Below are 18,586 nucleotides of genomic sequence, written 5' to 3'. Positions count from 1 at the left end.
GTGGTGGCCGCCGGGGCCGGGGTGGCGGCCGGCGCTCAGGAGAAGAGGGGGAAGCGCTCAGGAGGAGAGGAGGGAGATGCAGCATGTCAAATGTTGGTTCGAACTGTGTTTGGTTGTCCTGAAAATATGTCTGCTGGACTGGATCGATTACTCTGGATCTTGCTTAGCCTGAGTTGTAAATTCCGGTACCTTACTGCCTCGACCAGGCGTCCGAGTTGAGTAGCCTGGCCTGACACCCATTCTAAGAATAATCTACTGTTGCATACGAAATTTGTTGACTTTTTGTCCATTTAACAATATGCTAGGTCAGGCTATGATCAAAACAGCTCTAGTCCAGGCTAGCCTGACCAGGCATGAAGACACTTAAGTATTCCTTCGTTTCAAAATAGACGACTCAATGTTGTATTAAGTTTAAAGTTAGTACAATGTTGAGTCATCTATTTTGGAACGGAGGGAGTATCAGACAGACTACGAGGCATCAATTTTTTCACGAATCCTGGTGTCCGCATTTATTTCTGGATTTATTTCAGGATTTCCGACGATGCGCATTTAGTGGGAGGAGACGTTCTCGTCGACGACGAGGTGTTCATAGGGGTAGGGTGTGCGTGTCTGTTCATAGGGGTGAGTGTATGCGCGTGTATATGAGCGCTTGTGTCTGTACTCTGATGTTAAAAAAAAACTTTTTCACGCACAATCATCAGGACACCATCCAAACTGACCCTTTATCTTCCGCGATAGGCTGGGCCTGACCACGAGTCGAAACCCCAGCCACCATCTCGTTCTCATCTTTCTGTTCCACTGAAATTCCCGGGGAACAAACACTCACTTCCAAGGATAAATCCTCAAGGTTGATTTACACGCTAGTGGCTGTGCCGCGACGTGCGGCGAGAGACATGTCTGTGCAGTGCACCGCAAACTCACTCCGGGCTCTTGCTGCCCTCCCGGCGCCATCCCCCTCCCGCCGCCTGGCGAGAAATGAATTCCTTATGCCATGCCGCCCGAGTCGCACCGGTGCGCTGGTCCGAGCTGCGGATTCTTCGCCTCCTGCCGCACCCGCGTCATCGTCCGGAGCAGCCGACGACAAGGCCGTCATCCCCGACGATGAGTTCACCCTCGCCAAGGTGAGTGGCTTGGTCGTTTCTTGGTTCTTGAGAGCCAGGAGCAACAAGCAAGTGGTAGCGCTGTTTTTCTTAGAATTTGGCGTGCGTTTGGTGCTGAATACCCCTCCATCTGCAGGTGTCTTTTGGCGTGATTGGACTAGGGATAGGTGGCTCCCTCTTGTCGTAAGTTCAAATGTTGCAGATCCTATTGTGCAAATCAGAGAGATCCAGAATGCTTTTCTATCGGTGGCTCATGCGTTTTTTGCATCCCAGGTATGGATTTGGGGCGTATTTCAATCTTCTCCCTGGTTCGGAGTGGTCTGCTCTGATGCTAACCTACGGATTTCCTCTCACAATCATAGGCATGGCCTTAAAGGCAAGAACTCTCTTCGATTAATATTAGTGCTTCTGTCAGTTATTTGTCTTTTAGTACCAAAAGTTATGCGTCTTGTGGATTTATAGTTGAAAATATCTTTTGAGATGATTGGCCATGCTTAAGGTCCTTGGGAGTTTAGGTTAGACTGTTTATTGATTTATTTGTCGAGGTATGTGTTGATTCTTGAATTATATATGCAGTATGCTGAACTGAAACCAGTGCCCTGCATAACCTACTCTGATGCTTTCGCTCTAAGAGAGAAGTGTGCTACCCCTATCCTCAAGCAGGTAATAATTATTTATGAGCTCTTGGACACACAATCTCTCCTTCCACCGCTGCACTCGATCAAATGTCACCATTTATCAATGATGTGAATATGTGATCAAACTGTCTATGTCGTGTTTTCTTGTTTGGATGAAAACCAGGCCGTGTAGTTGGTAAGTTCGCTGATAGTGGAGTTCTAAATAGGAGTGCAATGCGTTAAATGTTGAAAAATAGTAAGTGAAAATGTTAGCAACACACTCTCTATTCCTCACCAATGGAGATTACAGCCATGGATTCCTCAATCTCTACCAATACAGGGAAGAAGATTTTTTTTTTTTTGGAAAAGGAGGTTATCCCCCGGCCTCTGCATCGGAAAGATGCATGCAGCCACTTTATTAAAAATCCGATAGAACAAAGTCTGGAGTGCAAAGTACTGCTCACAAAGCGCAGTAAAAATAAAAATACAAGTCTCAAAGCCGCATCCGGCTTAACGAGGATCCACTAAGGACCAATCCTATGCAGTGATCGCCATCCTAACCGGTTGAAAAAAACCCGAGCTGCCATCTCCCATCGGTTGCACCCAGTAGCCAGCTGCTCCCTGGAGTCCGTAGGAGTGAGTAATGAGCAAGTACGGATCCATGACGTAGCCCGGAATATAACCTGCAAGAAATTAGTCATAGGTTTTCTGTTAAAAATTATATCATTCCTACAGTTCCATATAGCCCAAATAAGTGCACATATTCCAATCCGAATATTACGCGCGAGATGTACATTCACTCCATCAAGCCACGTCCCAAACGACATCTCTATGCTATTAGGAGGTGAAATATTAAAGGCTACATGCACCGATCTCCAAAGTAACTTCGCAAGCGGGCAATCAAGAAAAAGGTGTTGTATTGTTTCATCCTGATCACAATAGCAACACCTCGAGCTACCTACCCATCTCCGCCTGAGTAAGTTATCCTTGGTTAGGATCACTTGTTTGTGGACAAACCACATAAATATCTTAATTCGTAAGGGTACTTTAACTCGCCAAATATGGAGCGATCGCGGGATTGGGCCAGAGTTGATGAGATCTAAGTACATAGACTTGACTGTGAACAAACCATTATTCGTGAGCTTCCATCTAAAAGAATCCTCCTCATCGGAGAGGTGTACCTCCATTAGCATCCTCACTAAGTGCAGCCAAGAGTTCCAGCGTTCCCCAACTAGAGATCTCCTGAACTGGATATTCAAGGGTACTGTCTACATCACCGTTGCCACGTATTCTTCCTTACGTTGAGCAATATGATACAGAGACGGATATTGGAGAGCTAGCGGCCTATCACCTAACCACGTATCCTCCCAAAACCTTATTGTTGAGCCGTCCCCGACACTAAACTGCACCCTATGGAAGAAAGTATCCTTCACTCGCATGAGTCCCTTCCAAAAGGGTGAATCATTAGGTCTGACAGTAACCTGGGCTAGAGTTTTGGAGTGTAAATACTTGTTGCGTAGAATCTGGGTCCACATTCCTTCGGAATGCAGCGATAGTCGGTATAACCACCTATGTTTTTAAGGCGTCGCCTAAGCGTCGCCTAGTCGTCGCCTAAGCGTCAAGGCGCCCCAGGATGGCAAGGCGTCTACCCCGCCTTAGACAGACATGAAGTGTACGGCTGTGGCTGCCCTAGTTCTGGCTGCTCCTGGGGCTTGGAGATGACGGCCCCGCTGTCTCCCGGCACCATGAAGAGGAGGGAGGACTGGGGGCTCCTGGGGCTTGCTGCTATGAGGGAGAAGGGTGGGGCCATGAAGAGGAGGGAGGGAGGACCAGAAGGGTATGGCTTCGTGGCGGCTGTGGTGGGAAAGAAGGGAAGGAGATAGTGGAATTAGGTCACGGGGGTGTATATGGCCACTAGATGGGCTTTTGGGCCACTGGGAGGTGCATAAGTAGTGGCCCATCTCTCAGCCATTGCTCTTTTTCTAGTATTAATATGTGCAGACCTATTGATGACTCTTTTCCTGCAATGTTTAAGGCGTCGCCTTGCCTCGCCTTACCGCCTCGCCTTGGCGCTTAGGCGTCGGAGCGGCCCTCCTCCGCCTTATGACGCTTTACCGCCTTAAAAACATAGATAACCACTTACTCAACAAGCATTTATTTTCACCTCGAGGTTTTCAATCCCAAGACCCCCCTGGTCCTTCAGTCGACAAATAATATCCCATCTTGCCAGGCGATATTTTGTCTTAACCTCGTCAGATTGCCAAAAGAATCGAGATCGATAGAAGTCTAATCTCTTGCGTACCCCTTTGGGTACTTCGAAAAAAGACAAGAGGAACATCGGCATGCTCGTGAGTACCGAATTAATTAATACTAGCCGTCCTCCATATGACATAAGCTTACCCTTCCAGCAGCTAAGTTTCTTCTCGAATCGATCCTCGATACATTTCCATTCTTTATTAGTCAATTTCCTATGATGTATTGGAATGCCAAGATAACTAAAGGGTAGCGATCCCAGTTCACAACCGAATAGTTGCTTGTATTCTTCTTGGTCCTCTTTGGCCCTTCCAAAACAGAAAAGCTCACTTTTGTGGAAATTGATCTTCAGCCCCGATAATTGCTCGAAAAGACATAGGATGAGTTTCATGTTACGAGCTTGAGCAAGGTCATGTTCCATAAATAATATAGTGTCATCCGCATATTGTAAGATGGATACCCCCCCCCCTCCGTCCACCAGATGGGGGACTAATCCACCAATCAGCCCCTTTTCCTTGGCCCGGCCTATGAGTACTGTCAACATGTCTGCCACAATATTAAACAGTATTGGGGACATTGGGTCACCCTGCCTCGGGCCCTCATGCGTTCGAAAATAATGGCCAATATCATCATTAACCTTTATTCCAACACTGCCTTTCTGGACAAAAGAATCCACCTGATTCGTCCAGGACTCATTGAAACCTTTCATGCGCATAGCTTGCTGTAAAAAAGGCCACTTGACCTTATCGTACGCCTTCTCAAAATCCACTTTGAATATCACTCCATCAAGTTTCTTCGAGTGGATTTCATGTAAGGTTTCATGTAAGACAACTACCCCTTCTAGTACGTGTCTTCCAGGCATAAAGGCAGTTTGACTTGGTTGCACCACCGAGTGTGCCACCTTTGTCAGCCGGTTGGTGGCCACTTTTGTAAAGATTTTGAAACTGACATTCAATAAGCATATGGGTCTGAATTGTTCGATGCGGATAGCCTCCTCCTTTTTAGGTAGAAGAGTGATCGTGCCAAAATTCAAATGGAACAGTTGAAGATGGCCATTAAAAAGATCATGAAACATAGGCATAAGATCATCTTTCACAACATGCCAACATTTCTTCTAAAATTCTGCCGGGAACCCGTCTGGTCCCGGTGCCTTGTTTGGTTTCATTTGATCTATCGCCTCAAACACCTCCTTCTCAGTAAAAGGAGCAGACAGGATCTCATTCTCCTCTGACTGCAACTGAGGGATATCAGCCCGTACACTCTCATCCAGAGTCACGGTGTTATCTTTCGGAGGACCAAACAACTGCTTGTAATAGTTGGAGATATACAGCTTCAAATTCTCATGTCCAACAACCGTTTCCTCATCCTGTTCTAGCTGAATGATTTTTTTCTCCTATGCTTGCCATTCGCAATCATATGAAAAAATTGTGTATTGTCATCCCCTTTTACCACCTTAAGAACTTTGGCACGCAATGCCCACTTCATCTCTTCTTCTCTAAGTAACGAACGTAATTTGGCCTCGGCTTCCGACTTGCAAGCTTGCTCAGTCGGGTCCAGCAAATTCGTTTCCGCCCGTATATCTAGCGTCTGAATTAACTGGAGCAGCCTCTCCTTCTCTTTTTTATAGATCCCACTCTCATTTTTAGCCCAACCCCTCAGGAATTGTCTTAGGTGTCTGATTTTGTTCTGCCAGCGTTCCACGCTAGATGTGCCATGCACTGGTTTAGCCCACTCTCTTGCCACCATCTCGATAAGATTCTCTTTTTCGAACCAACTTAATTCGAACGAGAAAATATTTTTATTACCAATATGCGTGGCGCTCCCTGAATCAACTAACAGGGGTGTGTGGTCTGAGATCGCCCGTTGCATCGCGTGCACCGACACTAAGGGGTACTTCTGTTCCCATTCCACACTCGCCAGAACCCTATCGAGCTTCTCGTACGTAGGAGTAGGAAGAGAATTTGCCCAGGTAAATTGTCTTCCTGAGAGTTCAATCTCCCTAAGGTTAAGACTCTCAATGATCATATTGAACATAAAAGACCACCGTCCATCAAAATGATCATTGTTCTTTTTGTCCTTCCTCCTAATGATATTAAAATCACCTCCTACCAGAATTGGCAATCTTTCATCTCCACAAATCCGTACCAGATCTGCTAAGAACTCCGGCTTAAACTCTGGTTGAGCAGCCCCATATACTGCCACTAAGGCCCAACGGAACCCATCCAATTTGGACCTAACCCTGAACTTCACCGTATATTCTCCTCTTACTACATTTATAACCTCAAGGGTTTCACATTTCACTCCCAAGAGGATCCCACCGGATCTCCCTCTTGGCGGAAGGCAGTGCCAATCAAAGGCCACTCCCGCTGTAAGTGAGCCTAAGAATTGTGGCGTGAAGTTATCTCTACCCGTCTCCAGAAGAGCGATAAACTCTAGTTTATCCTCTAAAGTTGTTTCTGCAAGGAACCGTTGCTTAGCCAAGTCTGCCAGACCTCTGCTATTCCAAAAGATCCCTTTCATAAATCATCATGAATTTTTTTCTTGAGTTTCACTCTCGCACTCCTACGGACCGCCGACGCTGGATAGACCTTCCTCTTCCAGGGTCGTTTAGGTTTATTCAATCCCGGCATGTCCGCATCAGGAGCCATTACTTCCGGTGACCCCCCGCACTAGAGGAAGAGGAAGACAGAAGCAGAGGAGGCCGAAGCCGTCCTGTTCCGAGCCAAGTTGTTCGTAGCCCGTTCACTTGTACTAGATAATACCCCGCGCGTTGTGGCGGGACTTTCTACCTTCTATATGTGGCTTCAAAGTAAAGCGCATTTGGATGAATGAAAATGAAGTATGACATCTATTAAATATCCAGTGAAATATTAATATTTACATTTTAAATATTCAACAAACACTTTTCTACAAACATACAAAGATTTAGCTCAAACATGCAGGCATTCCTTCCCTCAGTAGTCAACTTGGCTTGTATGAGCATCAAAATAATTAATACACTCAATTGACTGGTAGTGACTTCAAAATATTCCCTTATTCATCTGTATGAAAATGCTCAAATTTGTTGAGCCAAGTCTTTTTTTTTCCAAAAGGTGTTTCACCAATTGTTAATCACGGGAAAACAAAATATATGTGGACAGAATATAAGATGGGCATAAGAAGAAAATATGGGCATTAATGTGCACCTGAAAGCTAGTCATCATGTTATGAAGCAGCCCTTGAGCAGCCAGCTAATATGTACTCCTATGTTCTGAACATCCTTTCTACTCCAAACAAAACAACAATTAGAAATTAGAATCAGCAAGCGATGTATATACATATGTTGACAATTACATGAACTATTGGAGCTAGTTAATTTATAATTTCATAACAACATGCTGTTAATATTTCAGGCTTAGTTACAGTGTACATCTATTTGTTACTTACACGGGTTATCCTTGGCAGTGTTTAAAGAAACTGAAACTTTGAAACAACTTGAAACACTTCTTAGAGAGTGGGCTCTTCGTATATTGGTTCATAACCACTCCATGAGCGGAGGCTGCAAGATCTCCTGGTCAAACTGAGGCCTAATGGTGAGGCGGCATGTGCTCAGACAATTTGAAGGGAACTTTTAAACATGAAATATATATGATATTTTCGCACAGAGCTAGGAAACACAATCTGCAGTTAATTCTGTAATGAAAATTTCCTACAGTTTCAGTCAAAATTAAAATTATGAAACTCCAACCCTCCATGTACCATAACAATCTGTTTTTTGTTATTCTATATAGGAAATCAGATAGCAAGATTTAACAACAATTCAGAAAATGAACCAATAAACATTAATTGTCCATACGATCTGGAAAGGATATGATTCTACTATCAAGAAATAATAGAACAATAGAGAAAACATCCCAGTGCCTAAAATGAAGTAAAGTGCAAAGAAAATAAAAAGAGTTCGGTTTCCGCCTAAATGTAACTGAGCACCGCTGCCTCAAATGATCCAATAAACATGCATCCTTGGATGACAAATAATACAAACATTCGTCCATGGCATGGCAATAAATAATAAGAAAATCATGTGGGATTACTTCACGGCTCACCCCGCGGTAGCAAGATAGTAGAGGAAGATTAGGAATGGCCAGCCATGGAGCAATCAAGAACTACCTCCAACGTGATACAAATGCCGTGAGGGAGGAGCAGCAAGCGATGGAGATAGAGATGCATGAAGCGTTAACATATATATCCATAAAGCAAAGTTAACGGCAGGGCGAGGTTAATTTAGGAGACTAATAGGGGATTAACACAATGTGCTAGGAGTAGTTACCTTCTTGTGGGACTTGTCCATGGGACCATGACGCAGCAGCAGGCAACAGAGGTATGGTTCTTTATAGTGCAGATGCTGGAGATGATGCCCCTACACCGGCCGTTCAATGAATGTCTTGGGTGGCAGTAGGCGACATGCGGTCCACGACAGGAGTGTTCAAATTCGTCCCCTTCAGCTAAGGCAACAGTATCTGCAGGCGCTTGGAACATAATGGCACAACAGCTCGGGGAAGGCAGGGAGATTGTAAGAGGAAGATGAGGGCAACGCCCTAGGCAACTGGCGGTCCCTCCGGATGCCTCAGATCGGGAAGCCAACACCTCTACTTCTGCCATGTTTTTTGTTCTCCCAAGATCTGAAGTCTGTACAACCAGATATTCCAAATCCGTTAGCTGAATTGACTCATTAAAAAAAAGGCTTCATGTTCCTGTTTGTAGCATCAGAACCTGAATCTTGCTTTTCCTTCTTCGATTTGGTACCCTAGTGGTAGATGTGGATGGAAACATAGGAGAGGTGGTTGGGTGTTCCATGGCCTGGGCTAGGAGAAGATGATACTGCTGCGGATTGATGATAGAACGAAGAAGCAAAGCGATAATGGGACGCTCTGTCTCCATCAGTCGTATTTGTGGCGGAGGCTACGGAAAGGGCAGATCCATAGATTAAAGGGGCGAACATCTCCGTCAGTTACTCTAGCGCAGAAGATGAAGAGAGGCATGGATTTCGGTGGGGGAAGTAGTAATTGAGGAGACGATCAGACCGCATTGCTTTAACTTGGAGCGGGGCGGCCGTGCGGGAAGAAATAATTTAAGCCTTTTTCCAGTGTGGCTGTAGCCTGTAGGTTAGGCCGGGGATTCAGACTGATTGGTTGGTGCTTGCAAATTGAACGCTTACGTGACATCATGCTGATGTGGATAGTGTGCATGTTGAGAGAATTGCTAGTAGTGGGGATCAACTTCTTAAGAATGTATGATTTGTAGTCGCCGCCTTCCGTTGCTTTCCAGCAGCCCAGGCCCAACAGGCGCACCCAATGGTCCAGTCCATGACGAGGGTCGGGTTGGTCGCTAACATTCCCCCTTCCTTAAAATCTGGCTTGACCTCAAGCCGGTGCCATGTCGAACCTCCTGGATCCCATGGTACTTGATGTTTCCTGACTTCACTGAGGTCATGGTGAGTGCCGTAGTTGAGGCGGAACTTGGCGAGGTTGAGGGGGCAGACGACACCGACTTGCTCAAGGAAGTAGTCGTCGCTGATGTTCACTTGGTCACAGAAAGCGTCGAGGTAGTCGGGTTGGTTGACACAGACATTGTCGGAGTAGAAAGCATGGTCAAGGCAGTGGTGGTAGTAGTAAGTTGGACCTTGATAAAACTCGACGCTCCGGAAGCTCCTCATGGCAATGGAAACAAAGAACTGAAATGGTACGGTATTTGCCATGCCAGCACAACACGCTGAGTGAAGTGACCATGTAAATTCCCAAGCAAAACATTCAGAATGATATTGTGTGGCAGCTTCCACAATGAGCCTTTTGCAGTTTAGGCAACTGAACTCCACCAAGAGGATATGTTGTACCAGGACATCGCCTGGGTGCCAAGGAAAATGCAACTCAGGGTATGTTGTCGCAAGAATTTTTTGCTCTGACTGGTTGACGACATCCAAGTTTTTCAAGTTAAACGACCATGCAATCTTCCATTAGATATGCTTGAGACCACACTGAATAACATGCCCAGTTTTCAACATCATCTTGTCCACACTTAAATATCTCCAGAAGCTCAAATCCTTGTAATGCAATGGCGGAAGCATGCCCAATTTGAAGTGTGTCCAGAACGTGATGGTAACAATCCCACTGCATAAACAGGCCGACACAATGCAGTCGAGTCTGAAGACTTGATAGAGAGATTTGAGAACTGCAAGACCATTCAACTTTCCACTGAAAATTCTGACAACCATATAAGCACTCACATCTAGCAATGCAATACTGGAACCAAGACTTCCTTGACACAAGTATAATTCTCCAGGGAAATTCCCATTGCACCAACTCACAACAAAAAAAGATATTATTTCCACTATTGTGTAACTCAAATTCAGACAATAATAGTGAGTGGTTGATCAACCTTTGCATCAGCTCTGAGTTTTCAGTATTACCTCGTAGAATGTGACGTGAAATCTGACATCTGCAAACAACATCAGTTAGGATCCTTGTGCGAGAATAATGCTACTGTACTTCAGCTCTCCCATTGAGGATGGTGAGGAATCCACCGGAGCTGGCATCCTTTGGAACTGTGATTTACCATGAAAAATACATCCTTGCATAATGACAGTACATGAGCACCCATATCTCTCGAGCAGGAATATGCATACCCCAATGTGTGATAGCCAAATTATTATTTCCAAGAGTACAATGAAGATTATCTAGACAGCACCCATTCCCCACAGTATGTGCAGTTCGCTTCGCCAGTAATAAGTCAAGAGTGCTTCCACCAAGAAAGTGTGTGTCAAAACAAAAAAGATCTGACCACTTGAATACGGTTGGCTTCAGCTGTGTTGTTTGAACTTGCATGTTGAAAATTCTAGAAGTTGTGCTCCTGTTTGAGAGAGAAGGTAGCCACGGATCCTTCGCAGCCCAGAACATCAGCTGCATACTCTTGAGAGCAAGGTCATCCACCAGAAACGACTGTCCTTGTGCTTGTTGTTGTTCCAGAATGTTACGCACCACCGTGGACCAAGCCAATTAGCTTGTGCTCGGTGAATGGTTTAGCTGGGATGAGAGTTGCAATTTTAACCTTGTTGGTAATTACAGGGACCACCACATCGACAGAAGTTGGCGTCGGCGAGGTGACATCGTCGCCGCCTTCGAGCAGTTCTCCCGCAGCTGGACCCATGAACGCGGCCTAGAAAGTAGCTAGTAATGCTGGTGTTGCCGATGATGAAGCAAGCACCACCGTTTGGGAGGATGATGTTGATGCCGTAGACGTGTTGTCTCCCAGGCATTTCCTCGTGCAGATGGCGGGTGTCACAGAATGGCGACACGTCTCGTGCGCTGCAACCTTCGTCGGGACACCGGCTGGTGTAGTGTCCATCAGCACAATAGTGGGACCGTTTGTGGGTGTCGACACGCGCACAAAGGCCATGGCCGAACCGGTGGTGGAAACGGCGTCGTGCGTGAGGAAGTTCGCCGCGGTTGAGCTGTCGCCCGAGATGTCCAGTGCGGAGGTCGGAGTCAAGGTCACGGCCGCTGACTCGAGGTCGAAGCAACCGACTCGAGGTCGAAGCAGCAACGCTCGGGGACGACATCGACGGTGACCTTGGACGAAGTTGTTGGTGCGGCGGGAGTGGGTGCTGACACCGATATGGTGACATCGTGGCTTTGACATTGCATTGAACAGGTGGTGGGCGTCTGGGCAGCGAGGACGCTGTCGACTATGTTCTCAATGGCTTGGCGCGGTGCCACATCTTCCTCGTGCTGCTGCTGCGCTAAGGCTGATGCTGATTCTGAGTGGCGACCATCATGGATGCATCAGGAACAGAAGCAAGGTCGGAGGAGAGCGTGAGGCACGCAGCCGGTTGCCGATCCAAGTCACGCGCGTGAACCATGGTGGATGGCTGCACGTACGAGGAGGCGGCATCGTCTGCCACAGACGAAGTTGGGGTCGATGTGGTTGTCGGTGCAAGGTCGAGATACTCGTGGTGCCCCCCGCGCGCAGCTTGTAACGCTGCTGCACGACAGCTGACACCTCCGATGCTACCGCGGCGGACACCTCCGAAGCCACCTGCGCCACGATGGCTGTAACTCGGCGCGACGCCATGCCTTGAAACCCTGGACCGTCCGCTCGGCGAGGCATCGGTGCGGCGGCTCCTCCACCGGTGCGAACGCTCGATCACGACGGGCAGCCCAAGCTGATCCGCCTAAAATGGCTAGAATTTGTGTTGATTTTGCATGGAGGAACGATTGGCTCTGATTACCAAATGTTAGCAACACACTTTCTATTCCTACATTACAGCCATGGATTCCTCAATCTCTACCAATACAGGGAAGAAGATGAACACTAGAGGAAGAGGAAGACAGAAGCAGAGGAGGCCGAAGCCGTCCTGTTCCGAGCCAAGTTGTTCATAGCTCGTTCACTTGTATTTCTAGTCGCTGCCTTCCGTTGCTTTCCAGCAGCCCAGGCCCAATAGGCGCACCCAATGGTCAAGTCCATGACGAGAGTCGGGTTGGTCGCTAACAAAAAAATATTGTTAAATAATGACACAAAGGATGAATGTATCCAAACTACCGTCGGGCTGATTGGATTACCAGAACCGATGTAGATGAACTTGCCTATCCCCTAGTAGGACCTATATGGGCCACCACTGACAGAACCTAAACCGACAGATCTCGAGGTAGGGATCCTAAGCTAGGCCTCTAGGAGCGATGGTAGCAAGGACACATGATTTTACCTAGGGTCGGGCTCTCTGAGGAGATAATACCCTCCTGTTTGTGTTTATTGCGTTGGAGTGTAGCACAGGGTACATGTATCTACCAAGAGATTGTAATGTGTAATGTTGTCTATCGACTAGCCCAGCCTCGGCTTATATAAGACACCGGAGCCCTAGGATTACAGGAGTCCTAGTCGGCTACATCGGTGGAGAGGAATCCTCCACGGATATGGAGTCCTTGTCTTGAACTGCAAGGCTTCTTGATTCTCCTGGTAGGTCGCCATGGGCCAAGCGAAGTGCCCCAAGACGAAACCGATCTAGGGGTCCTCAGCCCGGCTCACCAGGCCGGGAGTCGATGTGGTGAGAGGTCCCTTAGACGGGACACCGTCACTCTCTTCTGGCCATCAGCAGTGACTTACGCTCTCCGCTTGCTGGCCGATCACCAACAGGTTTAATGCCACGCTCAATCACAGCCCCCATTCATCAGGGCGTCGACCATGCGCTCGCTGTACAGGATCCGGTTGTCATCCACCCACCGGCAGACGAACTCCCGCGTCGCATTCTCATTGAGGTGGCCCGAGCCGCTGCTGCAACTCCAGCAGCAGCAAGAACGAACAGAGGCAGGCCGATCGGTGTGTCCTCCGCCATGTACACCACCATGCCATCGTCTCCGGGTCGTCCAACCCACCGCGGAAGCAAATCGGAACACGAGGTGTGGGAACCATCCCTTGACGCTGTTGGTGGATGTGCCAGTGATGATGCCGGACTCTACAATTGGACAGAGACCATGCATTGTAATTGATTATCGTGAGCTAACCAAACATGTTTAAAACTTTGCCCATTCCGTTTATGGTGCCGGTGTGACCTCATTACAATTGCGTCTGCATTACTATTCTTAAACCAAATATCTCTGCAGTTCTTTTCTACCTACAGACTAGACATGCCAAGCATTTAACCAATGCAAGTGCGTCGGTTCTAGTTCTGGTGTTTGTGGAAGAATGTTTGTTTTGCAAAGTATCACTGATTAATTGCTTAATTTTCAATACTTCCTTTAAGTCAATGCAAACATCTACCATGCCACATGTTAATCTTGCTCCTACCTCTAGGTCAGGAGTGATGTTACACGTTATAGATATGGTGATGAGCAGCATCTCGATGAAGCGCTAAAGCGGATCTTTCAATATGGTTTGGTAATTCCTTGTTTTGGTGCTTTGCCATAATCTGGAGTATTTAACAAAAAACTACCACATTTCATGGAACCGTGCCTACAAACTACCACTTTACAAATTTGTGCCGAAAACTACCACTTTTTGTCTAATCTTTGACTAAAAACTACCATGTCAGGAAAGTGCCCAATTCGCCTCTTCTAAACGCCTTTCTAACAGGATGGGCCCACCTGTCAGTATTAATCTTCTTCCTCCTCTCTCTCTGGCATTTCGTCAAACACTTCGCCGTGCTGCTACCCCACGTCCATGACGAAAACGAAGCTCGGGCATGAAGTCGAAGCAGGAGGGGCGCGGCGGCTGTGGTGGTGACTAGCAAGCGGCGGCCATGGGTGCTGGTGGAGGCCGGTGCAGGGCGAGAGGAGCAGATGAAGGCTCGGGCTCCTCGAACCATGGGGATGGCCGGCAACAGGCAGCTGCGGGAGGCCGAGGGGAGCGGCGAGGTCGGCCGGATCTGGAGCTTGAGGCATCCGGCGGCGACGCTGGAGCAGGGGCACTGGCGGGGCGAGGGAGAGGCCGCGCGCGGCAGAGACGGCTAGCTCCGGCGAGGGCACCGGTGGCCGGGGATGGGCGAAGCGGCGATGAGGAGGCCGGGGATGCGGAAGACGGCGTGGAGGCGTGGCACTGGTCGCGGGCGTGGGAGGCGGATCCGGAGCGGGAGGTCGCCGATGAGGAACTGGACGGGGCGGCGCGGGCTGACGAGGTGCTGCGGGGCGACGGTGTGGGAGGACGAGCGGGGCAGAGCGGCGGAGTGCACATGAAATGTTTGAGGAAATGCCAGAGAGAGAGGAGGAAGAAGATTAATGCTGACAGGTGGGCCCATCCTGTCAGAAAGGCGTTTAGAAGAGGCGAATTGGGCACTTTCCCGACATGGTAGTTTTTAGTCAAAGATTAGACAAAAAGTGGTAGTTTTCGGCATAAATTTGTAGAGTGGTAGTTTGTAGGCACGGTTCCATGAAATGTGGTAGTTTTTTGTTAAATACTCCATAATCTGACATTATCTCTCCTTTTATTCGTATTATACCTATATATTCATGTTCACCTCAGCTCCTAATATTTTCTAGCTAATCTCTTTCTTTACATTGGAAGGATTCTGCTACTTTATCCTACTTATCTTCTTTCCTTCTATCGAACTGGCAGGGTGGCGGCATTCCAAGACGTAGTGCACCTATATTACAAAAGATTCAAGAAGTAAATTTTGCATTTACTTTGTTCCTTGGAGTAGTCTTTTCTACAGATGGTTATACTTACTGCAAAGCACACGTTTAATTTTGACAATTTATATTTAGATAGTTACATCAAGTGCCATTAGATCCTATTTTTGTCTCATCAGTGGCCCCCTATTTTATTGCCTTGTCATTGGTCAGCATTACCACAGATCTCTAGGCAACATACTAGATGGTGTTGACTAAGATGGACAATGCGAGGACTATAGCTATAGCTTAAGTAGGACTAGTTTGAAAGGCAGAGTGAGATGTATTCAGGAACAGTGGTATTTTATCCGAATACATGATGTACAAATCTCAGAAAAAAAATTAGCCTTCATGACGGAGTATTGTTATGGGTTGTTACTGATTACATGATGTAGAATTTTTAGCAAGAAATTTGGCCTTCATGAGTATTGTTATGGCTTGTTAATAAATTCACGATGTAGAAATTGCATAAAGTTTAGCCACTCTTTCACATGATTTAACAAAAGGACATTTCAGTTCACTGGCGTAATTCTTGGTTCTGGGATTCATAGTATATTTTCCATGTAGGTAACTGATGATGGGAAATACTGTTTAGTACTGGAATTCGAAGCCAAATCGTTGGAGCTATCAGATTTTGAGAAGAGGCAGGTTAGCCCCCTCCTTTATTTGTTCATGGTTTCTAAATATACCCCCTCCTTTATTTGTTCTGGGTTTCTAAATATAAAAAGATCACCACTGTGGAGTTAAATAAATGTTGTCAAAAGTAAATGCATGCAGAGAGAGCTGGTTACCTTAGTAGTCTCAAAACCTATTTTATACTAATCTTATAGTATTAGTTTCAGTATGTGAAAAGGACAAGTTAAAGAAGTGAGCCTAACTCACTTGGTTGGGGAGTAGATGTACCTACACACTACGGCCTTCTTCCTCTAGGGGATTAATTCCACCCAGGGGTTGGGTCATCTCCACCCCGTGACCTAACCCCCATAATTCCCTTCACTTCTAATCCCTGTCAGTGGAACCTGTACAGTTAGCTCCAGCGAACCACCCATACAAACTGTGAACAACTTCAATCGTTGGTACAAGCATGGACTGGTGCTGATAAGCAGTGCTGCACTAAACAGTGAACAAATCTCTGAAGGCTACACACATGACATCTCCATGCAAGCTATTGCAAATTTCAGAACTCCAGACCAGCTGATGAATTTCTTGCAATGCTTCCAGTCTATGTTATGATCCACTGATGAAAACAATTATTCAGCATGCGTACGAGGCCGATTTTTTTCTGAAAGGGAGATTAGAATCTCCGGCCTTTGCATCATTGCGATGCACACAACCATTCTTATTAATTATTAAGCCTAGTATATAACAAAGGGAACCATGGCCGAACCATTACAAGTATGGCATTAATAGGTTAATACCTATAACTAGATCAGACTTCTTCCGCAGCAACACCTTCAAGAAGGGATAAACGTCCTCATGCTATCGTCTTGCCAGGTCTGGCCAGAAACGGCCCGGACAAGGATTTTCGTCATGGTTATCGAGACCAGCCAATGAAGACCAGCACAACAACAAGTAGACAACGACTTCAACAATGTAATGACGCAAGTTTGTTGCTGCTGATACTGACCAATAAAGGCAAGGACAAGAGTTTTCACACTGGACAAGGAGCAGTGCTCCTGTCAGCATCTGAATGATGGATCGTTCAATAGTTGCCTCCACCGGTACTCCACGCAAAGGCCAAAAGGCGCTGGCTAATTGGTGCGATGTCTTCACACCGCACCGACCATCAGGTGGACGCCCATGTCTCAGCAAGGAATTGGCTACTGCCACTCCACGCTGGCGTGAGATACAATGCAGTATCCACCATATTGTCGGAGCCGCTGTCCTAGTGCTAGAAGCTGGCGTGTAACCGCTAGTGCGCCCCTTGCTCATGTTACCTATGAATTGAGATATGAGAGTGAGCGAGAGAAGAAGATGAAGACACATGAGTTTTCTGCTGCGTAATTCTTTGCAGTTTTTCTAGCTTTCTCCTTTTATTCTGAAAGAAACAGTAAACGTGCCATGTAGCTCACCCAACGACCAGTCATGCCATCCCATGACCCGAGCTTGCACCATGCCATCCTACAATCTTGCCGAGGACCGCACAGACCATGTCCTTCTGCTCAATTCTGTTATATTAGTGATGTCTTTCAGTGATGTCTTTTGGCCTTTGCATTCTTGTCTCCTGGCATCCTTTTTTTTGAGCTAATCTTGGCTTCCTTTTGTTGCCTTTTGGCATCCTCATGTATGTGTACATATGTTGGTTTTGGTATCTCAATAATACAAGTTGCTTTGATAACATGGTAACAGAGCCCAGGTTTTAGGGTCTCCATTGCACGTTGCAACTCGTGCTGCTCGAATTGAGTTTTTTTTCCTGGTCTTCCTTCGATCTCTACATCGATTTCTTGGTCGTTTCTCCTGAACGCTCGCAGCTGCCCTACTGCTGTTTTCGGTCTTCGACCGGTTTGGATCTGCTGCTGTACGCGTGTGACGCTTGCTGATCTGCTGCTCCAGATCGAGCCTTCATCCGCCGTCTGTACAGTTCGTATCTTCCAAGGTCGCCGTCTGTACGGTTCGTATTCTCCTGCTGGATCGCGCCGCACGTCTTCCTCCAAGGTTGCCGCCGAACCCGTCGCTCTCTGGTCGCCGCTCTGCCGCTGGCTCCTCCCGTTCGTTCGCCGCTGCCGCCTACATCACTGCGAGCCGACGTGCGGCTGCCGGCTCCGATTCCCACCTGTCGCCGGTGCCCTCCCGCGGGTCCTTTGCACACACGTTGCTCCTCGCCCTCGCTGCATCCCAGGCCGGGACGCCCCGCCGCCTCACGTGCTCCTGTTTTGGCCGCCCTCTGGATCAAGTTGTCCAGCGCTCCACTGGATCGAGTTGTCCGCTTCTCGATTGATTGGTCCCCGATCAATTCTCTTGATCTTTTTTTCCTTGATTGATCTGCCGATGCTCCTGACCGCTCACGTCCAGGCTCATCGGGTGTTCTGTTGTCGGTATTAGTCTCTTTCGGTGGTTAAAAAAAGAAGAAAAAAGAGTGTCAACAAAGAGGTACAATGCTTTCGTCAGGTACGCCACTCCCTCGCTGCCCGGTGTTTTTCTATGGTGTTCCCTTCACTGATCCCGTTTCTCACATGCGCTTGTCCTTAGTGCTTGGTGCTCGTCCGCTTGGAGATGGTGGTTGTCACTCTACTTCGACACCTTCTGCGACTTCCACCGATGCTGTTGGCCGCTCTACATCAACTCCTTCGACAGCTGCACTGCCTTCCCTAGCCGCTTCTCTGCGGCGTTGGTCGTTCTTCAGCGACTCCTCTCGCGGCTTCCGTGCGCGACAATGACCGTCGACTCCTCTCGCGGCTTCCGCGCGCGGCCGTTACCGCTCTACGTCGACTCCTCTCGTTGCTTCCGCGCGCGGCGGTGACTGCTCTACTTCGACTCCTCTTGCGGC

At 47.5% G+C, this 18,586-nt stretch overlaps 1 protein-coding gene across 7 annotated transcripts in view; it reads left to right on the top strand.

Moving 5' to 3' along the window:
• Window positions 1-751: 751 nt before the first annotated feature.
• Window positions 752-18,586, top strand: part of LOC119329909 (thylakoid membrane protein slr0575-like) — a 43,566-nt gene continuing 25,731 nt past the window's right edge. Inside the window, exons 1-7 of one of the 7 annotated variants that reach the window (XM_037603009.1) lie at window positions 755-1,121; window positions 1,237-1,283; window positions 1,374-1,476; window positions 1,677-1,763; window positions 13,790-13,873; window positions 15,047-15,097; window positions 15,667-15,747. In XM_037603009.1, the coding sequence (XP_037458906.1) occupies window positions 894-1,121; window positions 1,237-1,283; window positions 1,374-1,476; window positions 1,677-1,763; window positions 13,790-13,873; window positions 15,047-15,097; window positions 15,667-15,747 (681 nt within the window). In that variant the 5' untranslated portion in view covers window positions 755-893. Of the gene's footprint in view, window positions 1,122-1,236; window positions 1,284-1,373; window positions 1,477-1,676; window positions 1,764-13,789; window positions 13,874-15,046; window positions 15,098-15,666; window positions 15,748-18,586 lie in introns of all 7 variants that reach the window. The other 6 variants (XM_037603007.1, XM_037603008.1, XM_037603011.1 and 3 more) reach the window with 6 other exon arrangements.

Source organism: Triticum dicoccoides, chromosome 7A, assembly GCF_002162155.2.
Source record: "Triticum dicoccoides isolate Atlit2015 ecotype Zavitan chromosome 7A, WEW_v2.0, whole genome shotgun sequence".
NCBI classification, from domain to species: domain Eukaryota; kingdom Viridiplantae; phylum Streptophyta; class Magnoliopsida; order Poales; family Poaceae; genus Triticum; species Triticum dicoccoides.
The sequence above is the reverse complement of the archived record's forward strand: the minus strand, read 5'-3'. Positions and strand labels throughout refer to the sequence as shown.